At 43.7% G+C, this 23,252-nt stretch overlaps 1 protein-coding gene across 1 annotated transcript in view; it reads left to right on the forward strand.

Moving 5' to 3' along the window:
* Nucleotides 1–23,252, forward strand: part of PLPP3 (phospholipid phosphatase 3) — a 68,510-nt gene that overhangs the window by 36,425 nt on the left and 8,833 nt on the right. Inside the window, exons 3-4 of the mRNA XM_082228790.1 lie at nt 13,688–13,971; nt 15,018–15,075. Of these exons, the coding sequence (XP_082084916.1) occupies nt 13,688–13,971; nt 15,018–15,075 (342 nt within the window). The remainder of the gene's footprint in view (nt 1–13,687; nt 13,972–15,017; nt 15,076–23,252) is intronic.

Raw genomic sequence — 23,252 nt, forward strand, 5'->3', positions numbered from 1 at the left:
GTAGAATTAACGCAAACCAGATCATACCTTAAGTGGCAGCTCTTAAACTGAAATCTTCGAACAACTTATTATGGAATAGTTCCCTAAACCTACTACATGTTACCCCATCAGGGTCATCATGTGCACTGCTGATAATACAGAATTGACAAGGATAAACTTTTGAAGGAAGTGGCTTGTGGATTCACTGGCTTTGACAAAATAGTTTTCAGTATAGCTACCACTCAAATCACACTGCAGACCAAATTAATCTGTATATCAGTTGATTCAAGAAGCTATGATATTATCTAGTGATAGAAATTAGCCAGGTGCCAGGTGCATTCTGTGACTGGCAAAGGCAAATTGCAAGCACATGGAGATCTCTGGATGCCAGTTTGGCGACTGACATCTTCATTTGGCTGGGCCCTCCAGCTTTCTTAAGCAGGTAAGAAGAAGAGCTCATTTATTGTATTTATATCCCAACCTACAGGGTACAACTCCTCCTCAGTGAATCTCTACAACAACCCTGTGAAGAGGGTTAAGAGGGTGTGACTGACTCCAAGGTCAACCAGTGAGCTTCATGACTGAGTGGGGGATTTGAACCCAGGTCCTAGTCAAGCACTCTAACCACCCCACCACATTGGCTTCCTAGAGTTCTTCTGCTATGGGGCAGCTCTATAAATTATGTAAATAAATACAGGGAAAGCAAAATGTCGCTTAAAGAAGGATATGAAATATTTTCCTGGAAGCTTGAATTTGTTTTATACAGTGGTACCTCGGGTTAAGTACTTAATTCGTTCTGGAGGTCCATACTTAACCTGAAACTGTTCTTAACCTGAAGCACTACTTTAGCTAATGGGGCCTCCTACTGCCGCCACACTGCCGGAGCACGATTTCTGTTCTCATCCTGAAGCAAAGTTCTTAACCTTAAACACTATTTCTGGGTTAGCGGAGTCTGTAACCTGCAGCGTATGTAACCTGAAGCGTATGTAACCCGAGGTACCACTGTAGTGGTTTGGGGTTTTTTTTGATGTTTCAATGTGTTGTAAACCGCTTGGAGATTTTTTCTTTAAAATGTAAAGTGGTGTAGAAATGAGATAATAATAAGAACCACAATAATAGTAACGAACACCATTGCTGGGGGGAGAATGGCGCCTAGACATACCATTGTGGCGACCATAACCCAGACTTAAGGTGCCATTTGGCGATTAGCTTATATATCTGAGTTTCTAACACTGCACACATCACATGCTTATCATGGTGTGAGTGGGGAGGCTGTGCTTGCTCCCACTACCGCCTTGGCCATGACCCTGGTGGTTTGGCCTTGCTGCTGCCTATGCATTGCTCTGAAAGTTTGAAGCAGGCAGCCTGCTTACATGCGTAGGCCCTGTGCATAGTTTAGAACGCTTGAATGATCAGGACGGTAAATTGTGTGAAGAGCCTATTCATATACACCAGGTGCCATAGTTCAGGCAGTGTGAATGGCAACAAGGCTGTACCAGGCAGTTAGAAATGCAGGGATGAGGCTACTGGGGCCTAACCCTGCTCTCCCAGTCCCTAAAATTAACTGTGTGGGCCATAATATCTGAAGAGGGCTCTTCAGCACAGATGTTGTGAACTACAGCTCCCTTCAGTGTCAGCCAACAGGACCAATGGTCAGGGACAGCCAGAGTTGTGGCGTGCAACATCTGGAGAACACAACAGTTGTTAGGCAGTCTCTACTGTATGAAGAGCATGATTAGTTATCTAATCCAGAAGTACGCTAGAAACAAACTCCGAGTTGGGGACAAAACGTTCCTTCCAAAATAATAATAATAATAATAATAAATTTTATTTATATCCCGCCCTCCCCAGCCGAAGCCGGGCTCAGGGCGGCTAACAACAATAAAACAGTACAAAGGTACAACATAAACAACATTCTAAAATCATTCATTATAAAAATTAATTAATTCAAGCCACTAGCAACCATTGGGCCAGAGCTCTGCGAAGATTGCCGAGGGAGGGAGTCAGGCTGTGCCCTGGCCAAAGGCCTGGTGGAACAGCTCTGTCTTGCAGGCCCTGCGGAAGGATGTCAAGTCCCGCAGGGCCCTGGTCTCTTGTGACAGAGTGTTCCACCAGATCGGAGCCACAGCCGAAAAAGCCCTGGCTCTAGTTGAGGCCAGCCTAACTTCTCTGTGGCCTGGGACCTTCAAGATGTTTTTATTTGAAGACCGTAGGTTTCTCTGTGGGGCATACCAGGAGAGGCGGTCCCGTAGGTACAAGGGTCCTAGGCCATATAGGGCTTTAAAGGTTAAAACCAGCACCTTAAACCTGATCCTGTACTCCACCGGGAGCCAGTGCAGCTGGTATAGCACTGGGTGAATGTGATCTCGCAGCGAAGACCTCGTAAGGAGTCTCGCTGCAGCATTCTGCACCCGCTGGAGTTTCTGGGTCAGTCTCAAGGGCAGCCCCACGTAGAGCGAGTTACAATAATCCAGTCTGGAGGTGACTGTCGCGTGGATCACAGTGGCTAGGTCAGGGCGAGAGAGGTAAGGAGCCAACTGCTTAGCTTGGCGGAGATGGAAAAATGCCGCCTTTGTTATAGCTGCAATCTGCGCCTCCATGGAAAGGGAGGTGTCGAAGATTACACCCAAACTCTTAACGGACGGTGCTGGCACTAATTGCGCCCCCGCAAGAGATGGGAGTTGCCCCCCCAATCCCATATCGCCCCGTCCCAGCCACAGGACCTCTGTCTTCGAAGGATTTAGCTTCAACCGGCTCCCACGTAACCATCCAGCCACAGCTTCCAAACATCTGGTCAGTGTGTCTGGGGCCGAGTCAGGATGGCCATCCATCAACAGATAGAGTTGGGTGTCATCGGCATACTGATGACAACCCAGCCCAAAACTCCGAACAAGCTGGGCGAGGGGGCGCATAAAGATGTTGAAAAGCATTGGGGAGAGTATCGCGCCCTGAGGTACTCCACACACCAAGGAGTGGCGCGATGACAATTCCCCCCCAAGCGCCACCCTCTGTCCCCGACCAGAGAGAAACGAGCGCAGCCATTGAAGGACTGTGCCCTGGATCCCCACGTCGGTAAGGCGGTGGTCCAAAAGTTCGTGATCGACCATGTCGAAAGCTGCTGATAGATCTAGAAGAATCAGCAGCCCTGACCCGCCTCGATCCAGCTGTCTACGAAGGTCATCTGTTAGGGCGACCAGAGCCGTCTCGGTCCCATGACCAGCGCGGAAGCCAGACTGGAATGGATCCAGAGCCAATGTTTCATCCAGAAACCCACCAAGCTGTTCAGCAACCGCTCTCTCAATCACCTTACCCAGGAACGGAAGATTCGAAACCGGGCGGTAATTGGATAGATCTAAAGGATCTAATGATGTTTTCTTTAAGAGCGGGCGCACCACTGCCTCCTTCAGTTCCCCTGGGAATGTCCCCGTGCCAAGGGACAAATTGATGATATTCCCCAGGAGGGCCCGCACCTCGTCTGGACACGCTCTAATCAGCCAAGACGGGCACGGGTCGAGAGGACAAGTGGTGGGCTTTCCAGCTCGGAGGAGTCTGTCCACATCGGCTGGGGATATCTGGTCGAAGTGGTCCAATACTGGACCCGAGGACAGTCGAGGGGCCTCCAGTTCCTTTATTGTATCCAAATTGGCAGGGAGGTCATGGCGGAGCGACAAGACCTTCTCCGCAAAAAAGCTCGCAAATGCCTCACAGCCGTGTGTCAATTTGTTATTTAAATTTGGCTGTCCCTCAAGGGACGTTAAAGACCTGATTATGCTAAATAATTGCGCTGGGCGAGAGCTAGCGGATGCAATGGAGGCCGAGAAGTATGACTTCTTAGCAGCCTTCACCGCCATCTCGTAGGTTTTCATAAAAGCCCTATAAGATGTTCTTGAGGCTCCGTCACGGGCACCCCGCCATACTCGCTCTAGCCGTCTGAGGTCCCGCTTCATTTTCCGAAGCTCCTCGGTAAACCAGGGAGCCCGGTTTCTGCGGGGTCGCAGAGGGCGCTTAGGTGCGATCTCATCGATGGCTGCCAGGAGCTGGGCATTCCAGCCCTCAACAAGCTCAGTCAATGAGTCGCCAGGGGGAGCAAGGTCCCGCAAGGCTTGGCGGAATCTCTCGGGGTCCATCAGCCTCTGCGGGCGAGCCCAAATTGGCTCGCCACCTAAGCAGGGTGGGGGTGGAAAGTCAATCCTGGCTTTCAGAGCGTAGTGATCAGACCATGGCACCTTCGTCGGAGGAGACATGATCACATCTATACCGACGCCAAAGATCAAATCCAGCGTGTGGCCTGCTTGATGTGTGGGGCCCGAAACAAACTGGGAGAGCCCTAGTGTCGCCATGGAAGACACCAGGTCCAGAGCCTGTGAGGAGGGAGTGGCATCGGCATGGATGTTGAAGTCCCCCAATACCAATAGGTTAGGGAACTCCAAGGCCCAGCCGGCCACCGCCTCCAGCAGGCCTGACAGGGTGGCTGCTGGTGCGCTAGGTGGCCGGTACACCAGCCAGACAGCCAAGCTCTCCTCGGAGCCCCACACTAGGCCAACACATTCGATGCCGGGGATCGATGGCGATGGTAGAGCCCTGAAAGGACAATCTTCCCGGATTAATAATGCCACCCCTCCCCCCCGGCCCACAGTCCGCGACTGGTGGAGGACAGAGAAACCCGGGGGCGCCATCTCTCGTAAGGTAACTGTTGCCCCTTCGCGCACCCAGGTCTCCGTCACACAAGCCAGGTCGACCCCCTGCGAGATAAAGAAATCTCGCAGGGTGGCGGTTTTATTGCCTATAGACCTGGCATTGCACAGCACCAGTGACGGAGGTGAGTAATCCTTGCTCACCCTACCCTCGTCCCTCGGGATGGGGCGCAGATTGGAAAACCATACAAGTAAGCCAAATCCCATAAATTTCATTGAACAACCAATGTAGGAGACATTTTCCAGCTCAGCAACTACGTGCTTGTTTGGCAAAAAGTTAGCGTCTTAAAGGATTTGGTGTACATTGTCTGCATTCTGGTACGCTTTGTGGTATTTACATATCCCGTATTTCATGTTGGGTTGTGAAGTATGTTCTGCTTTGGAGCCAGCCACTGACTGCCTGGAAATGTTTTGCAGACAGTATTAGGTTCTGATATCTACTAAGGAGGCAGATTTTGAAAGGAAATTTGAAACTTGGGAGGCTGAAGGGAAGGGGCAATGTCTGTGTTCCCAGTATCCTTTGCATTAAGATAGATAATTCTGTTTGCATGTTCTTTTCCTTTGGATCTCTGAAACATTTTCTCATTATTGAAAAAGATGCTGCTTCATGGAGAGGGGGCAACTGGGTATTTCTTTGTCAGTAATTGGAGGCATATTCTCAGCCCAGGCTTATGAATGGAGGTTGCTCATATGATTGCACTGATGACCACTTTACGAGCTGAGTAGTTCAGTTCAAATATGACGCCAAACTATGATTTGGTGCTAAGAAAACAAATCTAGAGGAACCTTATGTTTGTGTGTTGGGCTGAAAACTGTGGTTTGTTGTTACCTCCAGCCTGACAAACTCTCATTTGTATTTTCTCTACAAACTAGGAATAAACCCTGGTTTGCATGGCAAGCCGAAGCTATGGTGTGGTTGTATCGGCAAACTATGGTTTGTTGAAAACAAGAAGTAACGAGGGAAGAGGAAGAGAGGGAGCAGCTGAACCTGAGGTTTATTTTCCTAGCACTAAACCATGGTTTGGTACTATATTTGAAATTAGGCAAAGGGAAGATGGGTTGTACTTCTAAGTAAACCAAGAGTTTACACATAGTTTCCATGAAGGTCTGAATTACAGTTGGCTCAAGGAATGTAAGAGTCTTCCTGCCCCACAACACCTGCATTGGTGACCTTTCTGTGTTGAGGGGTGAGGTAAGAAATGGGATGGAAAACTTGTTCAGCTGAATGGGACTGGGAGCTCTGCATGCACCTCAGACCTTATTGCTGAAAGCAGGAACCTCAGGGGTAGAATGGGGGCAGGGGACTGGCACATGCAAGGATGTTGGGGAGGGGAAGGCTGGCACATGTTCCTCCTGCACACTCTCTCATGACTGGAATTTCCTTTTTATGCCGGAAATTATTATAACATTCTTATAGAATTATTGTTATTTGCAGAATAATTGTTTTAAACAGGTCTCAGATTTGTTAGCGTCTAGAGAGGAGACCATTTTTGAGCTTCCCAAATGAAGGGTGGGAATAATAATAAATGCCAGCAAGTATTTCAATTGACAACTTCTCTTGTTTGAACACGACCTACTCCTGCCAGTTGTAGGTTCTGTCCTTCAGGACTTTGAGGACATTCTTCAAAATGCTAAGTTGCATAGCAGGCTAAGACCATACGTAAGGCCCGGCGTGTTAAGAAAAATAATTTCATCAGTCACATAATTTTAACATGCAGGTTGCATATACATTTCATTGTGACTCTTAGCCTAGCCCCACTCATTTCTCCCTCTGTCTACAAGCAAAGTTCCTGCTGCTTCAAGTGATGAAAAATAAAATAAAAACAAAATAAAACACAATGACAGAGGGCAATCTATAGCAAAACCCTTGTTTGTAGCATCCAAGAGTTTTGTGTGCTTGGGTTGGCCCACCATTGTGTTAGGTCTCCCCAACCTTTATGTGACTCCCCAACCCCCACATCCATTCTAGGTTTCTTTGCTTCACAGCTATTAAAACTTCCTCCTGCCATTATTTGTCAACAAAGTCTGTTCCTACTAAGTGCTCTATCAACCAAATAGCCCCAATAACCAGTTATTTTTGCATTCAAAGAGAAAATGAATAAACCTATAAACAAGAAGGAATTTTATCCTGCAGGGGACCTTTCCCATTATAGAAAGGCCATAAATGAAAGTGAAAAAGCTTTTCATTTCCATGTTATTGCCTAACATACCGTCATTTGGGCTCCTTGCAGAATCTGCTTCTGATCAGGAGCAAGCCAGTGGTGTGTATTATTAGTGCTGAAAATGTGGCTGGAAACATAATCAGCTGACTATATAATCTGTCAACTTTCTAACACAAAATGGCAGGCTAATTAAAAACTGGGTGGGGGTGTGGGGGAGAGAAAGAAAACCCCGGCCACTCTGACGTTAAATAGCTGATTCTCTGCCATATTTGCAGCTTTCCCAACAAAAGCAACCAAGTATGGAAAATACAAAACAATACAGCACTTTTATTGTGGAGGATTGCCAATCTTATCAAGCATGCAAAGAAATGGATTTAGAATTTTTATTTTTTATTTATGATGGGAGAAGATAGGGAAAATTTGTCGTATTTTTAGTATTATATCAATAAATATACATGTAAAATTGCTGCTACATCATGTAGGCATACATGCAGACCTAGAAACAACAAGAAAACACCAAGCATGACGTAAACGTTCACTTTCTCTCTATCAGAAGTAGGGAACTTCTGTCCCCCCAATATGTTTTTTGGACTCCAACTTCCATCAGCACTAATCAGGATTGGTCAGGGATGATGGGAGTTGTAGTCCAGCAACATCTGGAGGGGCACAACATCCTCATTCCTGTTCTATTCCATAACACCAACAATTTTCAGTTTATAAAGCTGTTTAAATCCATATATACCATACCATCTAGGAAAACAGTTTTCCACCAAGTGGTGACCAGTGGTGAGATTTTAACTCTCATTCTGCACATACAGTACATATATTTCCCACCACCACCCAGAAGGCATTACTTAGATGCCAGGATTATTGTAGCACCACTGGAATTCACCCTAAATTCACTGAGTACTAATTATCCCCTTTAAATTTGATGTATTTGCTTTCCAAACACTCCATAGCTGGCATAAAGGCATTGGGGGGCAATAAGCAAGACAATCATTTTCACACTGCTAACCCTTTATTTTATATAGTGTCATCAATAGACTCCCTCATCTAGAGCAAAAGGTCTAGGTCATGTTTTATGGGGCTTGCAAGGCCCACAAAGTTCTTGTTAAGTAAATACCAGAGGCTGTGACCTTTGTCTCCATCAGTACATGGGAGGATATGAATGCACAAGACCCTTGAGATACTAATTGCCTTAGGGGATTGTGCTTTCCAGACCTCCCCTAAATATTCCCAAATCTTACCCCACATTGTATTTCTTTTACTTTAGAAAATGTGGCTTGGTTTGACCTTTCAGGACCTCATGTTATCCACAAGTCATGGCCGCAAACCTCTATGCAAACTTCTACTTACTGGCCATCTAGTAAAGTCTCACATTTGTAACTGATGGCTCTTCTCTCTGCATGTTTCAGTAAATAAGCAATGCCTGGCCCCCTATTGGCATCTATACCCGACTTTGTCTCCTGTAAGAAAAGCTCATCTTGTACAAAGGAGACATGTGACCTTCTGCTACTTAATAACACAAATCCTATGCATGCTTACATGGGAATGTATCCTGTTATACATAGTAGGACTTGTTTCTATGTAAACATGTATCTCCTCAATTATGCAGAGCCTTTTCTGTTCTCTAAAGAGGTGAATTTCACCTTAGCAGAGGAAAAGGCACTACCAGTCCACCGTAAATTTGAACCAGTGATCTAGTTAAAGTGAAAGTTAGCCTACTTCCTCATGTCTCTCTTTGCATGCACTTGCATAGCATCTTAAAAGTTTGTTTAAAGCAAAAATAGAACCAGTTGCACTTAGTAGAGTCAAAACCAGTGCAAACAAAACAAAGAGAAGTGTGTTTAATTTATTTAAATCTCCCCATCCTATTAGATGTTTGGGGGGGGGGTCACAGTAACTTGAAAATGAAGCATGGTTGGCGGTGGTCAGGAGAGATTGCAAGGGTGACTGAATAATAGAAACTAATTGCACAGAGACCTTTCAAGGATTTGATGAAAACAGATTTGCAGCCATGCTTTCCAAATACTGGGCCATTTTGCACTTTGTCCCTTACCAGCTTTGCTCCCCTTTAAGCGTTTCCAGCAGTTCACACCACATGCATACTACTTGCTGGAGACACAAGTCAGAAGAGGAGCTTAATATCTTTAAGACTTGTTTATTCAGGATGAAGTTTCAGCTTTTGCACATCTGTGCTGAATTAGTTGCTTGAGCTTTCTTTTTTCCCCTTTTTTTAAATCAGGGACAGCGTTGCCAAAAGAACAAGTTTATCCTACTTCAGCTTCTCATTAAAGGTCCGGCCCTGATTTCAGCTAAAGCAGGACGGGTCATGGCTACACACTGTTGTGCTGGTGGGGGGCTGAAGTCTCCAATTTACAGTCTGCTACATCTGTGCAATTACCAGGACCACCAGCAGCGAGAGAAAATATTAATCCCTAGACTTTGTTGGCCCTGGTCAAAATATTCCCATGTCTATCTCAGGACAGGCACCTATGGTTTAAGAGGCTCCATGTGTTAGGAATAAAATGGTGGAGCACTTATTGTTATGCTCTTTCCTTAATTCAGTTTCTTATGCTGACCCACATTTGTATGGAGGGAAAGGCTCAACCACTGTAAAATGCAGATTTCCAGTGGTTGTTTTTTGTTTTTACATTGATCATTTGCATCCCCATCCCACGACAGCTGGGAAGCATAGAATCTCCTCTGAAGCAGCTGAACACATGTGCATCTCCCTTATACATATTTGTACTTTTTGAATGTAGTGCTCCTACAGGCCACTTTTGCTCGTGCATATGTGGTGGAAATGCATTCCCAAGTGTCCACAAAAGCCACAGGGGATTTGTAAGAGACTCATCCTCCAGTAAATGAGCAATAGGGAAAAGAAACTGATGCTACGGTTGTCGGAGAGAGGCCCGGGCTGTAAATAACCATTAGAGGCCATCTGGCAAATTAATTGCGCTCTGCCAGAGGAGGAGATGCTGAGATTCAGATGCTTTTATTCGCCCCACATGCAAACGTAGACCTTGGCCGATCGCCTGCATTTGAAGATGGTCCAACAGTCGAGATAAGCCATCAGCTGTGCAGCACTTGTGTTCTCCAGGGCTTGCATGGGATTCTGGAACAGGTTAGCTCCTAAACCTAGACAGCCTGGGTGAAGCCCCAGGGACCGCAATATTAATTTCCGGTGGGGGGAGGGGAATGTGACAACGCAGCTCTTCAGTATGTGCCATTTTTCTGCCGACTAAACAAAAGAAACTAAACTAGCCCACACTTTTTCTAGACACTCTTCCATGAATGCTTGTAATTTCAGGGAATCCATGTCCCTTTCTCTTCTTTCCCATCCCACCCAACTGTCTCATTCTACCTCCATTTCTGAATATTCATTCAGTTTCAGGTTTTGCACCTTACAATACAAACCTTCCCAAACCAGGAAACCCAGTTTCCTGTAGTTAGTCTCCTCAGTACCTCTTATGCCTGCAGCCTTTAAACTTTGCATTTTTTTTGTTCTGTAAACTGGATTGCTTGCTACCCTCTAGGGTCTTCCTTTTCCTCGCCACCATGGGGTTCTAAGAAGAATACCCAGAATACTACACTTACAGCTTGTGGCACATTGTTAATAACTCTTGTAAATCTTATTATCAACAAAACAGACATCCCCCTTCTATGAAACATCTATAAGAGAGCTAGCCATTTCCTTCTCTCTTTTGTGGATAAACCTGCAAGGAAGCTGTTTGGTGGTGTGACATGTGAAAAGCAATTCTTTCTGAACCTTCTAAGCATCCTTATATTAGCATGTTGCCTGCATGCCATTTGTGGCTGGGCAACAATCTTGAAAAAACAACAATACACAATCCCCCAGAAGCATTACAATATAAAAATTTGTGTTTCCATATCTAGTGAAGCAGGCTTTGTTGCTCTTAATAGTTATTTCCTTGTTTTGCTTAATTAGTATATTAAGCTAAATAGCTTTATAGATTCGTTTTAGTGATAGTTGGTACACAAAGACTTTGTGGTGCAGGGGAGAAAAGTAAATTAGAAATAATTTGTGTGTGTGTGTGTGTCTGTAATTGGCAATGTTTCCATGTTGAGAGTAGTATTATTGGCTGTTTCAGAGATTGATTTGCATGAAGGCATTTTTCTGGCCATTGAATGTGTATATTCTTCTGTTGGCCAGAATAAAAAAAACATGTAGAAGGAGAGGGAGGAAAGGAACCTATTTTATTACAGAGGTATAAAAACAGTGAAGTAATTAATAAAATCCTAAAAATGTAAAACCAGAGCTCAAAAAATCTACTTGGGTAACGTGACAAAGAACAATTTAAGCTTTTTGCCTCTTTCCTGGAGGTGTGACATTTGGAATTGATTTCACAGCCTGATTTTCATTAAACTGCCTTTAAAAGCTTGAGATTATAAGAAGCCAGGAAGCCAAGTTCATAATGATGATTGATAGCATTAGTGTCAAGTCTAGAACATTCCCTCTAGATGTGGCACAGGAAATACTTACAGTGTATGGTTCAAGGGTTCTTGGGTCGTGCTCCCAGAAACATGGTGCATTGTAGGAAGAGCAACAGAAAAGTGTGTGCAGGTATGAACTGTGTTTCCCACAATTTTAAGAAATTATAACGAGAACCATTTTGCACTTTATGGGAGCATGCAGTCAAGCAAGGAGCTACAGCTAATCCTGGAATCCGGCCAATTGTACCTATGTTGATCACATGCAAAAGGTGTAGATTTAGACAATTTAGGGTGACATCTAAAATGTAATAGCTGAAGCAGAAGATGTGTACTTATTCCCACCCTCAGCAACCTAGAAAAAGGTAAAGCAACCCAGTTTCTTCCTTGCTCACTGACTAGTGCCCTGCATACAATCTGGGATAACTGGTCCTGTAGCAGTCAGCCACTTGTGATCCTCCTTTTCCCCCTTTGAATGATCCCAGTGGAGTCACAACAGAAATAAGCTTGCTATCTGTGTGATCCACAAAACTGTTTGCTCCATCTACCAGAATCCCATGCTTAACAAGTTGAGGAACACTGATGTATTGGAGAGCAACCTATGCTCTCCCAGGAATGTATATGCAATTCTGACCTACCTCACCTAAGAGTTGAGAAGGAGCCTATTCTTCCATCCGTCCAGAGATGGCTCTGAAAAGTGCGATATAAATTAACAAAATATTATTGGACAGTGGCTGAATCTAGACACATCAAAGAAGTGTTTCAGTTAAACACGTCGTAAACTTTGTATGAGAAATCGGGTTGGCGAAAACGGAACTCCACAGTGCTATCTGGTGTCACCATGTTATAATGCATATACAACACATACTTTGCCAGTATATAGCTGAGACTAATGTTTCAAAGATCATACGGGGCTAAGAGTGAAATCTAAACCCATGGTCACCAGTGACAGGGTTTAATGGAGCATCATGGTCACCACTGCACCACAGCCCTATCACTTGTGCTGACCAGGAGCAAAGAACCACCACCCCACCTCAAAAAAATGTTCTCTTGCTGTGCCAGCTCTCAGGCTAATACAACAAATTGGGCCTGTTGCTGTCACGTGATGGCACCAGGAATGCCTCTCCCTACCCCTCATGATGTGTTTACCCCAAAGAAGCCATGAAAGTCAGTCAAAGAGGAAAACCTTGGTCTCTGCTTATGGTTTATCTGGAGAGAAACTACGAGCCTGGGATCAGATGACACAAGCTAGACCATAGCTTGCTTCCCAGCAGGATTGGAGAAGAAGCAAAGCATCTGTGATTTCAACAGCGCACCTTAGCATTGTATGCTCATTTGCATTAAACCATAGTTTATTTTAACTATGGTTTAATGTGACATGTGAACTAGCTCTGTTTAAATAGAGAGATGGGGAAGTGCCGTTATAGTGACTTCCTTTTCAAAAACACGTGAATTGGCCCAGGTGTCTTGCATCGCTTAAGGTTTTGCTGCAATTACTAGAGCAGAATTTTTAGAGCTCTCCGTTCAAGTGACAGACTTGGAAAAGCTCAGCTTAGGAACTGTTGTGCTTGTGGAATTACCTGCTATTTTTGGCTACACCTGCAGCTTATTTCCAGCTTTGTCTGAGGTGCAATTGCCCAATGACTCATATATATATAAAGATGCCAAAAGCACCCACATCACTTAGATTTGATTCTGTTCCTTTGGTGTTTAGAAGTAGATAGGATCGTCCAATGAAAGCAGCTAGACAAGTTCTTTCTAATGATATCACTGGGCTTGTCATCATTGCCTGTAAGCTAAGGCATGGAATAACAGTTACTATGATTGCTCTCGTTTTGCAGCCTTTGCAGTTGTAAGAGATTCCCCCAAAGCCTTCTGATTTATTATTGCATTCCAAGTTGTACTTATAAGATAGTCTCTAGTAATAACTTTGGGACGTGTAAATTGTTTGGGGAATGTTGTCTGTCTCTATACTAATAAGTACCTTCCTTGTCATTTTGGCTGCATTCACAGGGGAGTTACTAGGTGCCATTTGACTGTTTTTCTCAAATAAAGACCCTAAATAATTACCGGGGGGAAGAGGAGGGAATCACAGAAACTTGGCCCAGTATAACAAAGCAAGTCCATGAACTTCAGCAAGCTGACGCAATGGAACGCAAGTGTATATGTTTCGCCCATTTCAACAGTGGGTGGAGAAAGAGAGGCACCATGATGCTCTGTCTCCCCCAGATTAATCATACAGTGAAGTGGGATTGTTTCTGAGGGGAGAAATGGGATATCTAAAAAAGCTCCACCTGTACGCTCTGTTCCGATAAAATTGTATTGACATGTGGCCTGCTCATGAAGGATGCATAATTTCTTATCTATCTTAAACATATACGTATCTTTCCCTTACAGATCATAATAGGAGAGTTTTATCGGATCCATTGTTTAAAGGAAACATCTCGATCCTTCATCCAGAACCCCTATGTGGCAGCTCTGTACAAGCAAGTGGGTTGCTTTGCCTTTGGATGTGCCATCAGCCAGTCTTTCACAGACATCGCCAAAGTGTCTGTTGGACGTTTGAGGCCCAATTTTATTGCGGTTTGCCGGCCGAATTTTACACTAATCAACTGCTCTCAGGGTTATATCCAAGAGTACCAGTGTTTTAACGATGACGAAAGCAAAGTTCAGGAAGCCAGGTGAGAACTTCCTCTCTCTCTTTCCAACGGGAATAGTGTGTTGCGACTTGAATAAAAATGATACCCTTGTTTGCCTACATAATCACCTTGAAAAATGGCAGAGGAACCTGAATGAATGAGCATGCGGGTTGACTTTCTCAACCGTAAATTTAAAAACGTAATAGCTCTCCTTTAGTCTTGATACCTCCATGCGAGTTTGCAAGTCATTTGTCCAATTTTTATTCTCTTGCACTGGGTGTAATAATATCACTGTAAGTCCTGTTTCAATGGTAGATTTGCAAGTATATTTCCTTAAACAAACAATGGATAATTGTCCAAGGGAAGAACTTAAGAATGAAAAGGTGAGAAAGATTATAAAAAGCTGCTGAGTGGTGGTGGGGGACAACTAAAAGAATTTGATACACTTAACTTTATAAAAATCACTGCTGCTTACAAAGGAAGCATTTTTTGAGGAAGGTGTAACTTAACTCAGATAAGCTATGTAGCCTTGTAGCAAATACATCTGGCTACACAGGCTTGCAAATATCTGAGTCCACTTATAAAGATAAGCACCTATAGTTTTGTCACTCATAACAAAACAAAAAAAAGTAAAGGAATTTCAGAAAGCTTTTCATATCAAGAAAGACAGATGAAATTATAACTTTTTTAAAAAAACTTGCTGTTCCAAACTGCCTCAAGAAGGTAGGCGAGACCAACTGATTATGCACTAGGAGATGGTAAAACCTGCTACGTAAGTGCCCTGGGCCGCATGGCTGCATGCCAGAATTTTATTTAAAATTGCCATCTATATGAGTGTATATGTGTAGGGAGGAGGAGACATCTTAGAGACATAAAAATAAGTAAATATAGACCGGCAGTGTGGACTGTTTAATTTCATATCCTTAAGTAATTTTAAATTGCTGTTCCTGTTTTGGTATTTTAGGGGTTGAGAGTTAAACTTGATTTTATTGATGACTGTGCAAAGGTGTTGTGCAGAAAACCAAGGCATTTGGCCATTTGCTCCAGTAACAAAACAGGTGTGCTACTTTGCTTCTTTTGTTTTGCAGGAAATCATTCTTTTCTGGACATGCTTCCTTCTCCCTCTATACCATGCTTTATTTGGTGGTAAGTAGGAGGTCATGTATCTTTAAGAAATCATGTTTTATCAATGTTTCTTAAGGCAGTGTGAGAAATGAGTAAATGCTTATGCTGGGCCAAAGTTTTCAGCCCAGCTTTGTTTTTTGACATTACATTGGGTGGTAGTGTTCAGGTGACAGCCCGCACCCCCCCCCCCGGGACCAAATAAATCAAATTTGAATCACACACACACACACACATATATGGGGGGGCGCAATTCTAATAGCTTTTTTGTACATCTGGCCGTTTGGCTTACCTTAATGAAAGGTGACTGAGAGGATTTAAAAATTTATTTTTCTTTTCTGTTTTCTCTTTAAACCCCTTTCCCCAAAATGTGAAAATCGCTGGGCCGAATAGTACTGCCCAACATTACCATAAACCATGGTTTATGAACAGGGCTGTCTTAAGCATATGCAGTGCTGGGGTGCAAAGATCTGCCTGGTGCCCCCCCCCCCCCGGTGGCCCAGTCCCAGGTGCACAGGAGAGTGGAGCTGGCTGGCTGCCTCAGCGTCTTGCTGGCTCAGTCGCCCCCGAACTCATGGCACAGAGCCTCCTACAGCAGAGTCCACCGTGGTGCTCTGACCAATGGGTGGGCTCTTCCCCGGACTCAACTCTCGGGCCCTGGACTCTCGACCTGGTGCCCCTGAGAGCCCGGTGCCTGGGTGCCCCACACCCCGAGCACCCAATGGGTAAGACGGCCCTGTTTATGACGGTAGCCATGTGTACTGAATGTGCATCAGAGAGTAACATCAGACATCTGCCTGATTTGTTCCTCATCTTCGAGTTGGGAATTATGACCTATGGAATGGGATTATGACCTATAAAACAGGTGTGCTGCAGAGGCATTTGGATGCTGTGGTTTCAAGAAGTTGGCATGAATAGTCATAGCTGAGAGGTTGGAAGAGCATCTGCCTTGAAAGCATAGGGGACCAAATTGAATTCCCCAGCCTCTCTAGGTACAGTTGGAAAAGACTCCTAGGCAGTGTAAGCAATAATGAGCTAGATAGACCAGCAGTTTCTTGTTCCTTTGCAATGTTTATCCTGCCAAAAAAGAACCACATGTGCATTACTTGTTTCGATCTCAGTTTCACTAGAAAAAGCAAGAGCAAGCAAAGCTCAAGGAATGTAAGCCTGCGTGTATTTCATTTTGCCAAGCAACATAATTGAGATAATGTTAGGCTGCTTTATTTGTCATTTACCTACATTGATTCAAAATCATAATTATCTGTTTCATTAGGTTTTTTTAAAAAAAAGTAATCTGCTTTCTGAGTAGCTCTTCAGGAAGCAGGGCAGGTGGACTTACTAGCCCACATAGTTTCATCCAAAACTATGGGGCTGGTCTTGTTTTTCTTTGTCAATGAAAAATGGCTCTGCCCTTCCTTTCCTCAGCTTGTTATGCCAGAGTATTTCCTGACTGTAGCTGCTGGAAGTATGCTTGATAGAGCTTGTGAAAAGAGCACGGCACAGGTCAATTATGGGTGGAACTACCCTAAGCTCTTTGGAAGGAAAAGGGAGAGAGATTTAGGGAGTGATTTGTGGTAAATGTAATTAAGGGAAAGCTTTTTCTTCTTCTGAGACTATTTCAAAAGATCTGTGGGCCCTGAATCTCCTGTAACCTTAGATATGAAATTTGGGGGCAGGTGGGGGAGGAGAACCTAGACCTGAACTTATAAAAACATTAAACATAAGTAGATATATATGTGTAGGCTTTCTGCAACACAATTCCTTCTCTTTGCTGCCCCAAAAGATAAATTAACACACAGCTCCCTGCTGTTTCCCCTCCCCTTTCCCTTTTACTCTTTATGATGGAAGCAGCCTCCATAATTTAATTACCATGCCTTTCAGACTGTTTGGGAGTCTGCATGAATTTATTTCCCCATATTTTTCTCTCACTTTTCTTTAAATGTTTCAAAGTTATTCCGTAAACATTTACACCATTTCCTCTCAGCGATGGTAAAATAACATTGCCAGTGAACTGGAGGCAGGTGGATTTGCAACATGAAAAAGGCTAAGGTTCATTTTTTGTCGTCCCCCCACCTTCCTCCTTCTTAAAAAAAAATATAAGAATAATCATAGCAGTAGTGAGTGAGTGTGTGTCCTTTGGTTATAGCAATGGAGCTGGTCTCGAGGACTTCAGAATAAATGGTTTGTTTTACCTATCACCACTTCCATTTGCCATGAAATGGTTCCACCATTTCCCACCCTGTATGTCTACACCCCGCCAAACTCTCCAGGACCTCTTTAGAGGCCATTTATGTTCACTGATTTTAAAACAGTATGAAGACCTTCTGTACTGTTTGGACTGAGGTGAAAACAAAATAGTGATTATATGGCACTTTGGTATAGTAACCACAGCAATTCATGGAGAATTCACAAAATGGTAGAATTATATTAATGTATTGGACTGAGCTGAATGTTCTGCAGCAGGGGAGCCTATCCCGTGGCCCTGCAAATCTTGTTGGACTACAGCTTCCAGCAATCCCAAACAACATGGCCAGTAGTCCGAGATAATGACAGTTGCAGGTCAACAGCAATCTAACTTAGAAGGTGCTCTGGTAAGCTCTAGTTTAGATTACTGCAATGCCTTATATATGGGGCTGCCTTTGAAGACAGTTCAGAACTGCAGCCAGTGTAGATTTCATCAGCCAAATTGTTGATGGGGAGTAGGATGTTTGATCATATAACACCAATCCTGACCCGCCTTCATTCAGTGCCAGTTAGTTTCTGGACTCAATTCAGAGTGCTGGCTTGGACCTATAAAGCCTTATGCACCTCTTGACCCGAATACCTTATGGACCACATCTCCCCACACGAACCTATCTGGACCCTGCCATCATCATCTTGAGTCCCTTCTTCATGCCCCTACTCCAAGGGAGCTGCAAATAGTGGCTAGACAAGAACAAGTCTTTTTTGTGGTCGCTCCCCAATTGTAGAATGCTCTCCTCAGAGATATTACACTTGGCGCTGTCTTTATATGCATTTAGCACCTGAGCGTGTTGAGGTGAGGGGACATAGCATCTTTTGTGCTATGCTTCTTTGCTTATATTCACAGTGCTACTCAATTGCTTATTTGGCACCATTTCCCCCCCTCCCCCGATGTATTCAGTGAGAATTAGCTAGTTGGTGATGTCATTCAGGACAAACAAATCTAACACAGATTTTTATTTTTATTTTTAAATGTCCTCACTCTGAATTTGCTTCACTGGTAATATCATCACATAGCGAATTCTCACTGGCTAAATGGCAGTTTCACTGCTCAATTAGAGGATGACTGATACAAGAGCCATTGGGATTGTGAAGAGTTCTCCTTCCCCCTTTTTTCTGAGTGTATTTTGACCTGAGGAGATAGGATGGGCCCCACATCTGCCCAAAATGTACTTCGAAGAGGCTCTTTTTATTTTTGGCTGTACTGGGAAGAGGCACTTGTCAGGGGAGAGCATGGCAGTCCTGAGTACATTTGGGGGTTTCTGCAATCATTTAAACACCTTTCACTCTCCTTCTACCAAATAACAGTCAAACAAAAGGAGGGGTGCAGGCAATAGGAGGAAAGGTGTTCGTGAAATGTGCCCAGCTAGTTTGGCTCATAAATGTTCAAATTTGATTCTTGGAAATGGTTGCTGCAGAAAGTAAGAGACTAGAATGTGGCAGGGAGCTCCCCAAACATTCAGAGAAGTCACCTTTGACTTAGATGAGTCACTATTAGTTTTGGATTCATTAAAGAAAATGGCATGTACAGACAAGCATGTAATTTCTGCAAAACTGGAGGCTGGCTGTGTGAGTTTCAACTTACTGAAAATTGGACTCTTTCTCTGCCCCTACCGCTGTACGCTACTGCCCCCACCCAGGCAATTGCTGATTCTCAACCTGCAGAGAAGCAATTTTACAGGCTTTGTGGGCCTGGCACACCGTATCATAAAAACCTGCTCTGCTGCTTTCGTACAAAAAACAAAATGAAAACCACCTCGAAGTGCTGACTAATGTCAAACTCTCCCACAAGGTGCTAATTTTCCTCTACTCTCGTTTGACTTCAGGTAGAAGAAGCTGTCATGGTTGATCCAGTTTTGCCTGTAGGGTTCTCCCTCTTGCACTCCAGTCCTGTAGGGAGTGGATCTTCATTAAATTTGTCAGGGTTGCATTTTTTTTGGATCCTACAAGTTCAGCATTGTGCTCTTCATACTGCTTGATACATTTGGGGATTTGTTTGTTTTTTGAATGAGTCCATGATAGACTCATGTTTTGTTCCAGTTAAAACTGTAACATTTGAAGCATATGCATTGTGCATCTATTTTAAGTCTCGTATATTATTTGGAGAGCCGTGGGTTGGTCTCTTGTTGGAGGTAAGAAAAGGTGTGTGTTATGGTTTTAGTTGATTTGCAACAGGAATCTGCATTGTGTACTAGGAGTGTGCATTGGATTCAGATGAATCCTGAATTCCAAAGGAAAACCCACAATGACATAGGGAAGCTTCTTCACAGGAGTGTTCAGATGTGCTGGGCCAAAGCTCATTCTTGACTTAATGACATTCCATTAAGCAATTGCATTAGTTTCCTGCTGCTGCTCTCTCTGCCCAGTTCAGACACTACTAAGGCCAGTCCAACAATACCCACACATTTACTCTCTCCTCTTTATGTGGAAGAACACCAGCTACCATCTAGGTCAGGCTTCCTCAACCTTGGCCCTCCAGATGTTTTGAGACTACAATTCCCATCATCCCTGACCACTGGTCTTGCTAGCTAGGGATCATGGGAGTTGTAGGCCAAAAATGTCTGGAGGGCCGAGGTTGAGGAAGCCTGATCTAGGTAGTATTTAGCTTTCTAAATAAATGTGTCCCGACTCCAGGGGTTGTTAGAGTAAGCCAGGTAATGTTGCCCACAGGGTGTTGCATTGTGCCAGCCAAATTTGAAAACAGCTGCTGGATTAATGTCTTATATAACTTCACTGACATTTATGTCGTTGTGCCATGCGGGGTTAGGAAATAAACTCCTGAGGTGGCCACCTTAAATGCTACTTGTTTTAGTTCCTGGGGCTGTGCTATACTTACTCTAACAGCCAGATGAACAGTGGAGTTCATGTCTGCAAGAACGCCAAATAGCAAACTTCTGACTCTATTTCAGTGGGATCATGGCCAATCTGTTAGTCATTAGATAAATATCAGTGACTGATTTCAAAGCCCCAGACTCAACAAAAGGGAATGATTTCCCCCCTTTACTCTCTTTTGTGTGTCTCTAACCCATCTGCTCAAATGAGGCCAGATGCAGGTACTTATTCATTTGAAAATTTCCTACAGTACTTCAGAAACTGTTAATCATTAATGTAAGCATTTCTCAATCAGCAGTGTACTCTATAGTGTGTTCTTACTCATCCCCACAGCAATTTTTGACGTAGGTTAGGCAACCCTGACAGCTTTAGAGCCTAACACTTTAGAGTTTGAATATGGGTCACGGTTACAGTTGTGTCAAACAGAGCCTCTCCATCTTTCCAAAGTGTTTTCAAACAACACAAAATCTCCCCAGAGCAGTACTATGAAGTAACAAAGAAGCCTTCACACAGCTGGTACTGGTAGCATGAGTTTACTTGTGTAAAATTCATGGCACGCTGAGCTTTTTCCCCCAGCTGGAACTCGCTGGAACTCACTGGAACTCAGTTCCGGCACCTCTCAGGTGGGCACCATTGCCATTATAAGAGAACAAGGGTGAGTTCATGGTGAGTTCCGGCACCTCTTTCTAGAAAAACAGCACTGATGACACGTATTCATTCACACATGATATAAACGTTGAAAATGGTGGATTTAGCTGCTTTGAGCCACTGTCTGAAAATGAAATGAAAGCCCTTCTTACAACAAATATATGTTGTATGTGATATTATTATTATTATTATTATATCCAAACCATCTGAAAAGTAACAAAAATGTAAGCAACTATTAATATTTTTCTCCTCCTCACTTGTTAAGGGAACTAGAGCCCCTCATTTTTATTTGCTTGGGATCCCTGACTAACCACAGACATTCCCACTAACATCACTGGAAGTCCCCTGGCCACAGAACTGCTGCACGTTGCCCTGAGAGCGGTCTGCTCTGTGGTGATGCTGCCACTGCCAGATTTCTTATATGTGAGAGGTTTTCCAGCAACCCTGGCTACATATGGCCACGAGGTCATTGCTGTCTTCCCTCCCTCTTTGGTTTTGTCACACTTATCTCCTCTGTGCTATTGGCCGCCACTTTTCCCACTGCAGCTTATTGGTCTGCAAGTGGCAGTTGTTCATTTCATGTTACTATATAAACACCACACTGGCGCCTCCGTAAACCTCCCACGACTGAGTTAGCAGTATATAGAGACTTGAGTAAAAACCACTTGTAATTCGCTTTTTGTCTGCTGTAAAAACAACTTCAGTTCAGTTGGGTTGTTCATTTTTGTTTTTTGTTTTTTTACATTAAGTGTTTGTTTTCTTTAGCTTGGTTTCACTTTATAATGAAAACCTTTCGGATGTAAAGAGGGCAGAAGATGACAGCATAGGGTGGGTTTTGTGAAAAAGAACACAAGATTGGGCTAGTTAACCTTCCACATGCTGCAACTAAATTTTGTTCAGCAAATATGGTGATTTAAAGTTTTGTTGAAAGAGAAATAATTGATATTATGTTGAAGGATGATTCTAAACTGTTTAATGACTGAATGGGCTCTTATACATTCAGGCTTAGATAAAACAATTCTATGATTCTGTGACAAGGGAGAATTCCAATAGGTACAGCTTCTTTCAGAACTGCAATGCCATGGTAGAGACAGCTGTATCTGGTAAAATTCTGCCTTGCTTGCAGTTCTCGCTTGCAAGAGCTCTCTTAAGTTTAGACCTGACCTTTCTTCTCTCAGACTACTGGCATGCACTGTTTTCTTCTGAAAATATACTGATTGGCTTGTACCAGTGCTTGTGCATTGTACCAATGGCAGGTTCAACAAAGCAACTACATAAAAATGTCCCACTCCAGACATAAAAATATTGGACTGAGAAACCATGGTTTATTGGCTTAAGAATGAGCCCATCCTAATTCATGTCTTGATTTGTAAGCAGTGATCAGACTACAGTGACTCGCTTTTCCTCCAACTGTAAACTTTTACTGCATCAATTATACAAGCAGGCATTGCTGTGACCTTGTCACGTTCATCTCCCTGCCTTGTGTTATGGGAAGGCAGCCATAATGGGAGGACTTGGCCATTTTTCAGACTCCCCTCGCCCTGCATTTCAGATTGGCTTAGCCTCCAGCTCCTTTGAATTGTGGGCAAACGTTTCTGCCTTTCCTGCTGCCTCTTCCTCTCTCTCTTTGGCTTCCCAAGGTTCCCACAGGAACTGGAGGAATAGGTTGTGCCCACAACTTTCAAGAGGAAACCAGACCAGGATAAGTGGGGAGGGGTGAGGCAGGAGACAATACCCGTTTGACATCATTTCAGCTACTTCATTTCAGGTCAAGTCCTGGGTTGGCTGTTGATTTGTTTGTTCGTTTTCCCTTGCTGAAGCAAAAGTATCATTTCGAACACTGTATTTTAGGTCCAAGGCATTTTAAAAGTTCAAGTCACAAAGTGGTCACAAACACTGCTAGGATTTAAAAGCAACTTAGGAAAAAAAACATAAGATGATCTGAGTCTTAATGCTGCAACTCCACTTGCAATAATATTCAGCAGTGTTCCAGTTAACTCATCTCAAAAAGGGGGTTGCAGATCTGGAAAATGTTCAGAAGTGGGGAAGCCAAAATTATAAAGGGGGGGGGGACTTTCCATCTGAGAATGGTGTGCTTTCTTTATCAGTTTTTAACACACTATTTATAACTGTATAAACCTTTCTTATCAGGTAGAAAAAATGACCAAGGAAAGACATAAGAAAGGTTTAAACAATTATAAATAGTGTGTTAAAAATTGATAAAGAAAGCACACCATTCCCCAGTAATTGTAATCATAGGACTGTGGGTCGCTCAGTAAAGTTGGATGGCATGACAGACAAAAGAAGTTACGAAGACTGAGCTGAAGGTTTGAACTTGGGGCCCAAATTTGGTCGACAAGGTGGGGGTTGAAATTCATCTACTACCTTTTGCTTACTGCTGACACCTGTTTCGCAGTGTTGGTAGTGACAGCAGAGATCCTCCCTGCCACCCAACACTTCTTTTTTCGGCTGCTATTTTA

This window comes from Podarcis vaucheri (assembly GCF_965113315.1).
Source record: "Podarcis vaucheri genome assembly, chromosome: 6".
NCBI lineage: Eukaryota > Metazoa > Chordata > Lepidosauria > Squamata > Lacertidae > Podarcis > Podarcis vaucheri.